General features: G+C 43.8%; 1 protein-coding gene across 1 annotated transcript in view; it reads left to right on the forward strand.

Moving 5' to 3' along the window:
* The window catches only part of FASTKD3 (FAST kinase domains 3), a 164,601-nt gene extending 157,142 nt beyond the window's left edge, over positions 1-7,459 (forward strand). The window contains exon 7 of the mRNA XM_078687628.1: positions 6,388-7,459. Coding sequence (XP_078543754.1) covers positions 6,388-6,486 — 99 coding nt within the window. The 3' untranslated portion in view covers positions 6,487-7,459. The remainder of the gene's footprint in view (positions 1-6,387) is intronic.
* The last annotated feature ends 5,497 nt before the right edge of the window (positions 7,460-12,956 follow it).

A 12,956-nucleotide genomic window follows, 5' to 3' on the forward strand; every position in this document is an offset into this window, starting at 1 on the left:
TACCGCCTGTGAAGTGCACGTGATCTCTGCCCTGTTTGTGTGAAGTGCACCTGACCTCTGCCCTGTCTGTGAAGTGTACCTCAGCCCTGTCTATGTAAAGTGCACCTCTGCGCTGCCTTTGAAGTGCACCTGACCTCTGCCCTGTCTGTGTGAAGTGCACCTCTGCCCTGCCTCTGCCCTGTCTGTATGAAGTGCACCTCTGCCCTGCCTCTGCCCTGTCTGTATGAAGTGCACCTCATCCATGCATGTGTGAAGTGTCCCTCTGCTCTGTCTATATGAAATGTATCTGTGTGAAGTGCACCTCTGCCCTGTCTGTAAAGTGCACCTCATCCCTGCATGTGTGAAGTGTCCCTCTGCCCTGTCTATATGAAATGTATCTGTGTGAAGTGCACCTCTGCCCTGTCTGTGAAGTGCACCTCATCCCTGCATGTGTGAAGTGTCATTCTGCCCTGTCTATATGAAATATATCTGTGTGAAGTGCACGTCTGCCCTGCCTGTGTGAAGTGCACCCCCTTCCCTGTCTCCCTTTCTGTGTTAAGTGCATCTCTGCCCTACCTGTGTGAAGCGCACCTCTGCACTGTCTTTTGAAATGTGTCTCAAGCTGCCTGTGTGAAGTGCAGCTATGTCCTGTCTGTTAAATGTACATCAGCCCTGTCTGTGTGAAATGTTTCTTAAACTTTTGCCTGTGTAATGTACCCCTGCCTTGCCTGTCTGAAGTGCACTTCTGCCCTCTCTGTATGAAGTGTGCCTCAGCCTTGTTCCTGTGAAGTGCATCTAAGTTCTGTCTGTATGAAGTGCACTTCTGCCCTATCTCTTAGACTCACCTCTGGCTTTTCTGTGTGAAGTGCACCTCTGCCCTGTTGGTGTGAAGTGCACTTCTGTCCTGTCTGTGTGAAATGTTTCTTAAACTTTTGCCTGTGTAATGTACCCCTGCCTTGCCTGTCTGAAGTGCACTTCTGCCCTCTCTGTATGAAGTGTGCCTCAGCCTTGTTCCTGTGAAGTGCATCTAAGTTCTGTCTGTATGAAGTGCACTTCTGCCCTGTCTCTTAGACGCACCTCTGGCTTTTCTGTGTGAAGTGCACCTCTGCCCTGTCGGTGTGAAGTGCACTTCTGTCCTGTCTGTGTGAAATGCTTTGTTTACATACTCCCTCACTAAACACACGATACAAATAGTGCATAATTTACATTATTTTTGTTTGTCTGCTTCTAATAAGGAAAAGACACAAATAGTGGAGTGTTTAAACTTCATTTGTGTCTGCTCCCACTAAACACATGATGTTTACTGTATGCCTAAATGCCATTGCTAAGCTCGATGCAGATAATGCAAAGTTTACATTCTTATTGTGGAACATATTCCACAAAGTATTTATAAGCATATTAACTAGTACTCCTGTACTTCTGAATCCCAAATTGAAATAATTGATGAAGAGCCTGGGAGAGCCCTATCTTTGACAACGCCTTTATGGAGCTGAGGCTCTGTGTGTGTGTGTGTGTGGGGGGGGGGGGGGGGCTCGGTGTGTGTGGGTCTGTGTGTGTGTGTGTGTGTGTGTGTGTGGGTCTGTGTGTTTTTGTGTGGCATTTGCCAGAGATTCAACTATTGGCATTGTAAATGACAATGCCATTTATTTATCTGTTTTCGAAAACCAACACATAAATACAAATTTTGTCATTTACAATGCCAATAGCTCAAACTTTTCAAAAGGCGAAACCATTGCATTGTAAAGGCTTGTTATCTCTGATATCTCTGTATTTCTCCAAGGTGCCTGTTTTCTATTGTTTTGTTGTGTCGTTCTCAGTGGTATTAGGATATCAAAATCTTCTTGTAGCCACTCAGTTTTTTAACATAATTTGTGTCTAGATCCGTACTGGGTGTTAGTTGTGTTTGTAAGTGTTCAAAATTAAGTCTATTCCACAGCTGATAGGTGGATACGCGTAAGGTGGTTTTAGGTATGTTGCTTTGTGTTGTTGGAAAGCAAGCAAATGGTCGACTGACCATGTGACTGGAGTAATTGTTTGAAAGGTTACTAGGTCTGAATTTGCAAAAATGACATCCCGGATGTGTCCAGTGATGTGTGTGGTTTTGTGGGCGATCTGATGTAGGTTCAGTGCGTCTAGGCCAGTGATGATTGTTTTTGAATGGGGCATATTGGGTTTATCAAACCAAATGTTTAGGTCACACAGAATGCATAGGTTGGAGTGTATTGTGATACGGTTTGAAACGGTTTCTAGAAGTGTGTCTAGGAATGTTGCATTGCTAGGTGAAGGTCTGTAAAGGAGCAGGATGAAGGTGTAGGGTTGCATCTAGTGAAAAGGGCCTCACAACCTTCATGTTTGCTTGAGCACAACAGCTAAGCTATCTCCTCTTTTGCCTACACAATTTAGTGTGATTGTTTGATGGCCTAGAGAAACGGCTTCATGCAAGACTGGGGCCATATCATCTCCCAACCTTGATTCAGTTATGAAGAGTAAGTCAGGTTGTGTGTCAGTGAGAAGGTCATAGATGTGATGCTTGTTTTTAGAGACTGATCGAGCATTTAGTAATAGGCAGTTTAGAGAATGTGCTTTGGTGATGGTGTGACTTATTTTTGTAGAAGTGAGCTGTATTTTGTGGGCTTGTAGCCGGTGTGTCGTCAGAGCTGGTATTAGCTAAATGAGGATAGCAATAGTGTAGCTGTTCTGTATCTTGTTCCTCGTTCAGCAGGTTAAGAAGGCATTTAGATGTGAAAGTGATTTACTGAGCTGTGTTGTTTTTGTAGAGTAGACTTGTGCAGTAGACATGGAGATTCAAAGTTGTGAAGAGTGTCATGTTGCTTATTTTGTTTGTGTCTGTTTAGGGTGGAAGGTGTATGAGTTAGTGGTGGTGGTGCAGCATGTGGGACATGTTGTAAGGTTCTAAATTGTCCAATTGATGAGAGGTGGTTAAAAGAAAGTTGCTGTATATGTGTAAGGTGTGGGTGAAGAGGGAAAGCTTGGCATTGGAGTTTATTTATGGTGTGCATTATTTGTGTAGTCAGTAAGATAGGAGAGAGTATATGTTTCTAGTTTGTGACGGAAAGAATTATGAGGTGTCGTGTGGGGGAGATTTTGCTGTTTTGGTATGTGTTATGTTTTGTTTTTGAGGAGTAGTGAAAGGTTGTGATGATGTATTTGTTTTCTGAGGTGACTTTGTAGGTAAAGTATTGTTGGTGAGCCAAAGCTGCAAGGTAAAGGGGGTGGTGATGTCTTATGGAAAAAGACTGTTTGTGGTGTGCGAAAGGAAATGAACAAGTGTCAGGAGTGTTTGTTTTAGATTGGATTGCTAAAAGGGGTCATATGTTTGGTGCATCAGAGTGTAAGTGTTGTGTGGTTGTGTTATTGTGGTAAAAAGAAGAGAAGGGTGTTGGTGGATGGAAAAATGGAACGCTCTGAATCCTGATCTTAAATAGCCCTAGTGATCAGGTGACCCCTTCGGCCAGTGGGAACCCTAACCCTAACCAATCAGAACACTAGACCTAAGCCCTAGAATCAATAGGAGACCAAACCCTTACAGCCAATCAGAGTTTCAGTCCTAACAGCTAATCAGAGGCTAAGCCTTAGATGCAATAGAAACCCTAGCCATAAAAACCCTAAACCTATCCACCAATCGGAACACTAACCGTAAGCCCTATGTCCAATAGAATCACTGACCCAGGGACCAGTCAGAACCCTAGACATATCACACTAACCCTAAGCCCAATAGAAACACCAGATACAGCCACTAATCCGTGCACAGATGTAACGTCCAATAGCAGCTTATATAAGGTGCATGTGACCTCAAGCACATGTTGCTGGGCATGGAGCTGCGAGCTGCTCCTCGATTCATAAACTCCTTGGAGACAGACGGACCCAATCCACATTCTGGAGTTCTGCGGGTAAGGGCTTAAACTAGGCCTTTAATAATACTGATTTTCCAACACCTAAACAATTCACCCTCCTAGCCAAAAAAGGAGTGATACAATCACTTTCCAAGCACAGTTCTAAACTCTTAGAGCAGATTACTGCAGTCTCCGAGCACGCTCTGCTTTGGTATATGTCTTGTTCATGGTGGGGGAGTTGGGAGGGGTAATCTTGTTTGACTCACTTGCTAAAATAAAAGGGAGCTGGGGGTGGATTGCTTAAACACAGGTCTGAGCACTAATTAGGGGAGAAACCAGGAGGCAACATCAAGCAGTCACAGGCAGATCAAAACAGCAAATTTCAGCTACATAGCCCACAAACAAACAAGTGAAAGTGAGACAGTCATGGCTGGGTTAAACAGTAGATTTTGAACTACAAAGTTTGCAATGCAACAGTTTAATTGAGGCATTGGCAGGTAAAACGTAAATTTTAAACCATCAAGCCCACATACAAAACAGGTGAAAATGAGGCACTCACAAAATCGCTTTTATAATTTTCAGGAAAATAGACCGCTCAAAGTCGTTCTCCTTACCACCGCCTGGTCCTTGGTTCACTGCAATGTTGGGTACAGGGAAGCTGCATCTCACAAAATAAAGGTGAATGTCTAGGGGTTAACCCAACAAACCTTAAGGGGCCTGGGCAGGTGTGAGAGGAGGGCTCAGGGTTTCTTGGGAGCTAGAAAGCCAATAAGCAAGCTCAGGCTGCTGGACAGGGGGCTAGGAGATACTCCTCAATTCAGCATCTCCTTGGATACAGACAGGCTCAATCCACATTACCTGCTGGGCGAACTTCCTGAAATGTATTGTGTCCCCTAGTGGTACTTTTTAAGAGGAAGTGGGGTTAAATATATCCACCGGTGAAGGTCGACATTTGTCTCCCTATTCCACCCTCTAATGAGGTGTCAGTGGCATTCTGCAGGACTGGGTCACTCTCTCTGTGTAAAATGTGTGGACAAAATAAATATTATTTACCTACATCTGAAGAATTGTAATGTCAGGTATATTCATCCTCCTGTCATTTGACAAGTAGATATGAATATGAGTTAACTGACAACCATTAATGTCAAAGATTGAAGTTAAAATGAAAAGAGTGAACAGTGTGTTTGTTGCTTTATTTGTACCTTCAAATGTGAAGTGAAAAATGCGCGCACGGCAAACTGGAAAGTGCATGTTAATATTTGAAACAGTATCTCACCAAAAATGTTTAATACATTACATTACTTCCTCGATGTTGGAGTCTTGGACCAGGAATCTGATGGAGTATATAAAGAAGACAAACGTTAGTTAATAACCGAAATATATAAGCATTTCTGGAGCTATATGTCGTTAATTTTGTTAATTCTCTCAGGCTTCCTTTCATCCTGCACGTCAGATGGCATGGATGTGCAAACAAGAACATATAGCGTAAAAATGATATGCATCGGAACAAGCATGCTGTCAACTGCCCTTTTATACCCACACTCAGTTTAATGAAGAATGTGTTAGGTGACCAGACATAAAATACTAGAGGGTATCAGTAATGATTGCCCCTTTCTAGCATGAAGTCAAGACCTTTGTTTATTCACTGTGGCTGAATGGGGATGCTCCACCTCATATCCAGATATGTGACAGGTCTACGGAAAACTGCTAATGTCAAAAAAGCCAAAACATCATCTAGAATTTTTTCTAATTTGCATTCTGATAATAATATGCTTCGTCAAATGAACCAATGTCACAAATGGCTCAAATGTCAAAAGCAAAACAGAATTGTGTGCTCACTTAAATGCAGTCTTTGTCACTGCATTATGGCGTCGCCGAACAACGAGGATATGCAATTCTTTGTGCCGGGCACGTATTTATTACGAGTCATGTTCTAAGGTCACTGGCCTCTAGACCTCCGGGGAATTGTAGTGCCCAGTCTGGCACATCTTACTGTCACATCACTAGTTTGGTTGCCACGCTGTGTTTCCGAACTGTCTATGCACTTCTTACACTAACACACAGCGCTACCACAATATTACATGTAACATGGGCAGCCCGATTTTGTGAAAAAGGGACCCCTCGCTCGACACAGGCAGATAGTGGATTCAGTCTATGGCCGATGAAATCTCAAGAATAGTGAAAGCGCGTGAAATCAGCCACGTACAACCTACATAATTTGTAGTTCTGACACCCTCCCCATCCTCCTACAGCAGACCCAGGACCTGCTAACCTTCAGGAGGCTACTCACGACCTGGCTTTTCGAGTAGTAGCAGCGACCCTCCTCTAACACCCCCCCACCCCCCAAGCGCCTTGAGACCCTCACGGGTGAGTAGTGCGCTTTACATATTTCTTGATTGATTGAGTAATTATGTTACAAAGAGAAAGAAAACATTTGCATCCCTTTATAATTGTTTGCCATAAGACGTGATACAAGAAATAGATGATGGTTTATATTTTTAAAGAAAAACGCTCCTTTGTCATTGTAATACATTTTTTGTTTTGTGTCTTCTAGATTCCCTTCTATGAATTTCAGATCTTAAGAAACAATGAGGAAATTGTTGAGTACTTGCACAAGAAGATTTTTCCTCACACTTTCAGACTTAGCTGGTGACGTCTTAGCTGTGCAGAATATCAAGGATGCATGGCAAAAGCGATCTCCTGTATGGAGACCTCAAGAGCAACTGGAACACAGTGGAGATGTGTCTTGGATGAGGAGTTAGTATAGATCAAATCCAAGCATTGTACATTGTTTCACAGAGAAGCTGGTGCACCATTTTCCACCAAGAACACAGGCCTTTTCTGGGGCATCCACATTGAGATATATGTATACTTATCCTTTATTCCAAGCTGAAGTTCCAAAAAGTGCAGTGTGCATGTAATTGTGTTATTTAGAGAGAGCTGTTACCGAATACCTGCTGAAAGAAGGTATTTTTCTAGCAGTTAAACTTACAACCAAGATCATGCTGGACTTGAATTCCTGATTGCTGCCCAGCGCCAAATAAACCAATTATGAGTGGCAGCAGTAATCAACCTTTCTTGGGCCATTTTGGAGTCTGCCAACTGTGGACATGAAGTTCCATGCTTTTCCAAATTTCTGTTTCCATTGTGATTATTCTGATATAGAAGAGTGCTGCCATTTTATATTTAGCTGTTTCAGCAATTGGACTTAAAGCTCGTACCGCCCCTACTGTCTGTAATACATTTTCATAATGATAGACTTTTGGGACTTAAAGTGTGTCAATTGTGGAGAATAGACGCAAACAGTACGTGTTAATGCTTTGCAATTGGACTTGTTCATTAACTGCAGAAATTTAATAAATATTGGCTCTGTGAAGCCTCTTTAAATTGGTGACCCGCTGTAAGTGTGGAAGTATTATATAACTGATGCATTTTTATTGATTTCTACAAGTGCACATTAAGGCTTTGCAATTAATACCCTTCTAATTTGTGGATATATAATCATTGTATTATGTATGCAATTTTAATTTTGAAATGTATTGTGTGTTTAGTGTACACTTATTTATTCAGTCCTGTGTTTCACCTGCTAATCTATGATCACTTTCTAATTACATAACTACATTTCAGTCATGTTGCAGTGACTCAAATTATTTGACATCGCAGAATTGTTTTTAGGACCACATGCCTAGGCATGGTCAATAGTTTTAAGTTGTGCTAACCATTGAGACGGTAACTTGAAAAGGGAAAGACACGACCTCGTTGATGATTTCTAAAAATATTGCCCATTATGCACCTTTGTGATGTTGCACTGTACAGAACGTGTACTTGTTTCCCTGAAGAACACTGTAATTGGACCCTTTGAATGATACTGGTGGACAGATTTTGTACTTTTGCCAGTAAAACTGTAATGGTTATAGGTGTTCCACGAAACCTAAAAGTTTATGAACATAACCTAAGTACAGAGATGTCCATCAGTAGCTCCATACCTGGCAGCCCGAGCCCTCAATTCTGAAGGATTATGCTGCAAAGTTTCTGGGTCATTACATTATATTGGCTCTGCTCCTGCCTTCCCTGGGTTTCTAATTGCTGCCAAGCCAGCGGTATCCTAAATACCACGTACAGTAGAACACTTACCATTTGCTATTCATTTATTCTGCACAGAAAATAAGTTATGCCCCTTCAGCTTGTATCTCACGGCAACTAAATCATATTTATGAATTCATCAGCAAGTAACATCAACTTCTGTGGAAGGATGTTTTAAACTTCTAGTCAAGGTACTTTGTATCCCCTCAAATTCACCTTTTAAATACATTCGTAACTCACATCATTGAACGATAATGTGTGAAAATACAATTGTGTGTGCATCTTCTTTCATAAACGTAATGCACATAGTTTAATCTAGTCTTCTAAATTTCAGCATAGCACATACGCTTGCTTTCATAGAAGCCATTCCATATGGAGGAGAATACACAGTTTAGCTTCTGCTCCTCATTCCGTTGTAAATTCCTGTGATTGAATCAGCTGTGGGTCTGTAAACTTGTGCCTACAAAGGCAACACAGCGATACCAATATCAGTTGACTGGGGGAGAGTGTTTGATTTGCTCAAACGCTCCGTCCATCATCCCATTTGGTATCGCTTTGTTCGCCCTAAGTTTGCAGGGTATGCCCAGACGTGGGTCCCTTGCTCACTCTGCCACTGGATTCAAGATAGTCTGGCTGATGAGCGTTATGAACCCGAAACCGGTCCCAGGATGCTTGTTTCCGGTCCAGGGAAGACATGGCTTGGCAGTTAGGGCTGGACTGTTCCCATGAGGCACAGGGTCAGACTGATTTGCATATGGCCATGTCTGAACTGGGGTGGTGGAGTGAGCTAAAGAATGATGATGGATCACACACAGATCAGTTGACTGGGGGTGAGTGTTTGATTTGCTCAAACGCTCCGTCCATCATACCGTTTGGTATCACTTTGTTCGCCCTAAATTTGCAGGGTATGCCCAGACGTTGGTCCCTTGCTCACTCTGCCACTGGATTCAAGATAGCCTGACTGATGAGGGTTATGAACCTGAAACCCGTCCCAGGATGCTTGTTTCCGGTCCAGGGAAGACATGGCTTGGCAGTTAGGGCTGGACTGTTCCCATGAGGCACAGGGTCAGACTGATTTCCATATGGCCATGTCAGAACTGGGGTGGTGGAGTGAGCTAAAGAATGATGATGGATCACACACAGATCAGTTGACTGGGGGTGAGTGTTTGATTTGCTCAAACGCTCTGTCCATCATCCCCTTTGGTATCGCTTTGTCCGCCCTAAGTTGGCAGGGTATGCCCAGACGTCGGTCTAGGGTTATGAACCCGAAACCGGTCCCAGGATGCTGGTGTCCGGTCCAGGGAAGACATGGCATGGCAGTTTTGGCTGGACTGTTCCCATGAGGCACAGGGTCTGACTGATTTGCATATGGCCATGTCTGAACTGGGGTGGTGGAGTGAGCTAAAGAATGATGATGGATTAAACCCAGATCAGTTGACTGGGGGTGAGTGTTTGATTTGCTCAAACGCTCCGTCAATCATCCACTTTGGTATCACTTTGTTCGCCCTAAGTTTGCAGGGTATGCCCAGACGTTGGTCCCTTGCTCACTCTGCCACTGGATTCAAGATAGCCTGACTGATGAGGGTTATGAACTTGAAACCCGTCCCAGGATGCTTGTTTCCGGTCCAGGGAAGACATGGCTTGGCAGTTCGGGCTAGACTGTTCCCATGAGGCACAGGGTCTGACTGAATTGCATATGGCCATGTCTGAACTGGGGTGGTGGAGTGAGCTAAAGAATGATGATGGATTAATCCCAGGTCAGTTGACTGTGGGTGAGTGTTTGATTTGCTCAAACGCTCCGTCCATCATCCCCTTTGGTATTGCTTTGTTCGACCTAAGTTGGCACGGTATGCCCAGACGTGGGTCCCTTGCTCACTCTGCCACTGGATTTCAAGATAGCCTTGCTGATGAGCGTTATGTACAACGAAACCTAAATGTTTATGAACATAACCTAAGTACAGAGGTGTCCATCAGTAGCTCCATACCTGGCAGCCTGAGCCCTCTAGTCTGAAGGATTATGCTGCAAGGTTTCTGGGTCATTACATTATATTGGCTCTGCTCCTGCCTTCCCTGGGTTTCTAATTACTGCCAAGCCAGCGGTATCCTAAATACCACGTGCAGTAGAACACTTACCATTTGCTATTCATTTATTCTGCACAGAAAATAAGTTTAATCTTGTCTTCTAAATTTCAGCATAGCACATACGCTTGCTTTCATAGAAGCCATTCCATATGGAGGAGAATACACAGTTTATCTGCTGCTCCTCATTCCGTTGTAAATTCCTGTGATTGAATCAGCTGTGGGTCTGTAAACTTGTGCCTACAAAGGAAACACAGCGAAACCAATATCAGTTGACTGGGGGTGAGTGTTTGATTTGCTCAAACGCTCCGTCCATCATCCCCTTTGGTATCGCTTTGTTCGCCCTAAGTTTGCAGGATATGCCCAGACGTGGGTCCCTTGCTCACTCTGCCACTGGATTTCAAGATAGCCTGGCTGATGAGCGTTATGAACCCGAAACCGGTCACAGGATGCTAGTTTCCGGTTCAGGGAAGACATGGCTTAGCAGTAAGGGCTGGGCTGTTCCCATGAGGCACAGGGTCAGACTGATTTGCATATGGCCATGTCTGAACTGGGGTGATGGAGTGAGCTAAAGAATGATGATGGATTAAACCCAGATCAGTTGACTGCGGGTGAGTGTTTGATTTGCGCAAATGCTCCGTCCATCATCCCCTTTGGTATTACAAAAGCAACACGACAAAAGCCCCTGCTTAACCCTGGTATGCCTTTCATTGAAAGAAAAATGTCCAGCACCAAAGGAACAGAAGGCAGGCACAATATTTAATGCATAGTGCCAGGACTCTATTGAGTCAATTTAATAAGTGAATAGAACAGAGACCAGTTGGATTCCCATGTAGGTTTATTGTAGATCAGGAATCACAACATGGAGTAGTACAGAATTAGATGTAGAGTAGGTCTTCTCTACAGAGCGAGCCCCACCAGGAGCAGCTTCCTTGCTGCTCAGCCCATACTCCCAACTGACACACTCCACACACAGGCATCCCAGCATTCCATTACCTCACCACGCATCCAACATTCCACAGAACATCCACAGTCACTGGCTGAGCAGCAAGGTAGAGAGGCAAGAAAGGTGTATTACAGCAAAGATCAGTATACTACACACCTTCCACTTTTTATGAACAGCAAAGAAGATAAAGCAAAAGTAAGCATAGTAATGTCAAAAACTGTAACTGACTAGAACTGAAAATGTGCTCGGCTAAACGTTTTCCATTAAAAAATGAAAATGAGCAGGCAAATAAAAGTCCCACTAACCTCCAGTAGATGGCAGCAAATATCCATTCACTCACGCTGACAAAGTCTATGAAATTACACCACCGTTTAAATTGAAAACAATGATATTTGCTCTTCAGCTCGGTTCACGAGGCTCTCAATCAGCCCCCTGTCTTATCAAAGCTTGTAACTGGATCGTGTCCTCTTTCTCCGGTTATAGCTCACCATCGCTGACTTTGGGCTCCGGTTTTGTTTTTCTGCATTCTTTTTGTTTTCGGTTCCGGTTCAGATTTTTCTTCCCCCATTTAGTATTCACTCAAATTGTGTGCATAATGAACTGGGACACTTCTGTTGTGATCAAGCAAGGACTGGCATGCAGGCAGGAACTGCTGGCAAAACTGGGAAGCATCAAGATCTGCATTCAGGAACTGGTACATTTCAGTTGACAGGTAGCAGATCAGCAAGTTGAAACTGGCACGCTGGAGTTAAGGGTGACCAGTGTTGGGTCACTGGTGGGGCACATTGTGCCAGATAAGTTGAGCTGCTGCTTCAGAGTTTGTGAATCTTGAGGAAGATTGAAGTGTAGGGCCTTCTCCAAATCGTCACCAAATGTAATACGTGAATAGAACAGAGACCAGTTAGATTTCCATGTAGGTTTATTGTACATCAGGAATCACAACATGGAGTAGTACAGAATTAGATGTAGAGTAGGTCTTCTCTACAGAGCGAGCCCCACCAGGAGCAGCTTCCTTGCTGCTCAGCCCATACTCCCAACCGACACTCTCCACACACAGGCATCCCAGCATTCCATTACCTCACCACACATCCAACATTCCACAGAACATCCACACTGGCTGAGCAGCAAGGTAGAGAGGCAAGAAAGGTGTATTACAGCAAAGATCAGTATACTACAGTCCACTTTGACTTCTCTTGTAAAGAAGGAGACGACTCCAATGCAAGGGAAGGACCATATGGCACAGCTGAGACGCATCTGTGTCCCACGAAGGATGTCTGACAGTTGGCTCTTTCTACAGTAGTTGAGACTGTTCAATGCCAGAAGTCACCCTTGACACCGGAAGACTCTAGAGACTGAGACACAGAGCCTCGAAGCAAGAGGAAACGGGCCAGCCTTTGGCAACTGGGCCAAAGCTGAGTACAACCTCGACTCCTACCACACAACACCCTCATCAAGATGCATGGAACCAGCCTCATACTAGGCAAAGAGAAATCTACATCGACCAAGTCACTGGATATATTGTCACCAGTTCTCTTTAAACACACAGCCACCTCAGAAGAAACAAAATCTCTTCTTGTAGGAGGTTACTTCAAAGAAGCTTATAGTCTTCTACATTCACCTGGAAGAGAAGGCGAGGCACCATCCCATCGCCATCACCACCACCACAGCTTCCCCACTACATTCAGACTGTGATCAAGATCACTCCAAAGACATACTGCTTCCCTACATCATCATGATTCAAGGCCAACCCATTAACAAGTAGACAGTTGGCACAATTACTGGGCTGACCCTCAAGGTGACTCCTTAGAACAATACTATGTTAGCGTTACTTCACCAACTGATAGGTCTGCTTATCATGCAGTAATAGATTTGAAGCCTGCCATAACTGGGCCATACATGTGAAAGATGACTTTGTGCTTGTAGAAACTGTGTCCAAGACTGCATACCATGCAGTTTCATGCTGAAGGCTCAAGAAAAAGTTCAAGCCTTCGCCACAATACTTGTTTTTATTTTCT

This window comes from Lissotriton helveticus, chromosome 4_1, assembly GCF_964261635.1.
Source record: "Lissotriton helveticus chromosome 4_1, aLisHel1.1, whole genome shotgun sequence".
NCBI lineage: Eukaryota > Metazoa > Chordata > Amphibia > Caudata > Salamandridae > Lissotriton > Lissotriton helveticus.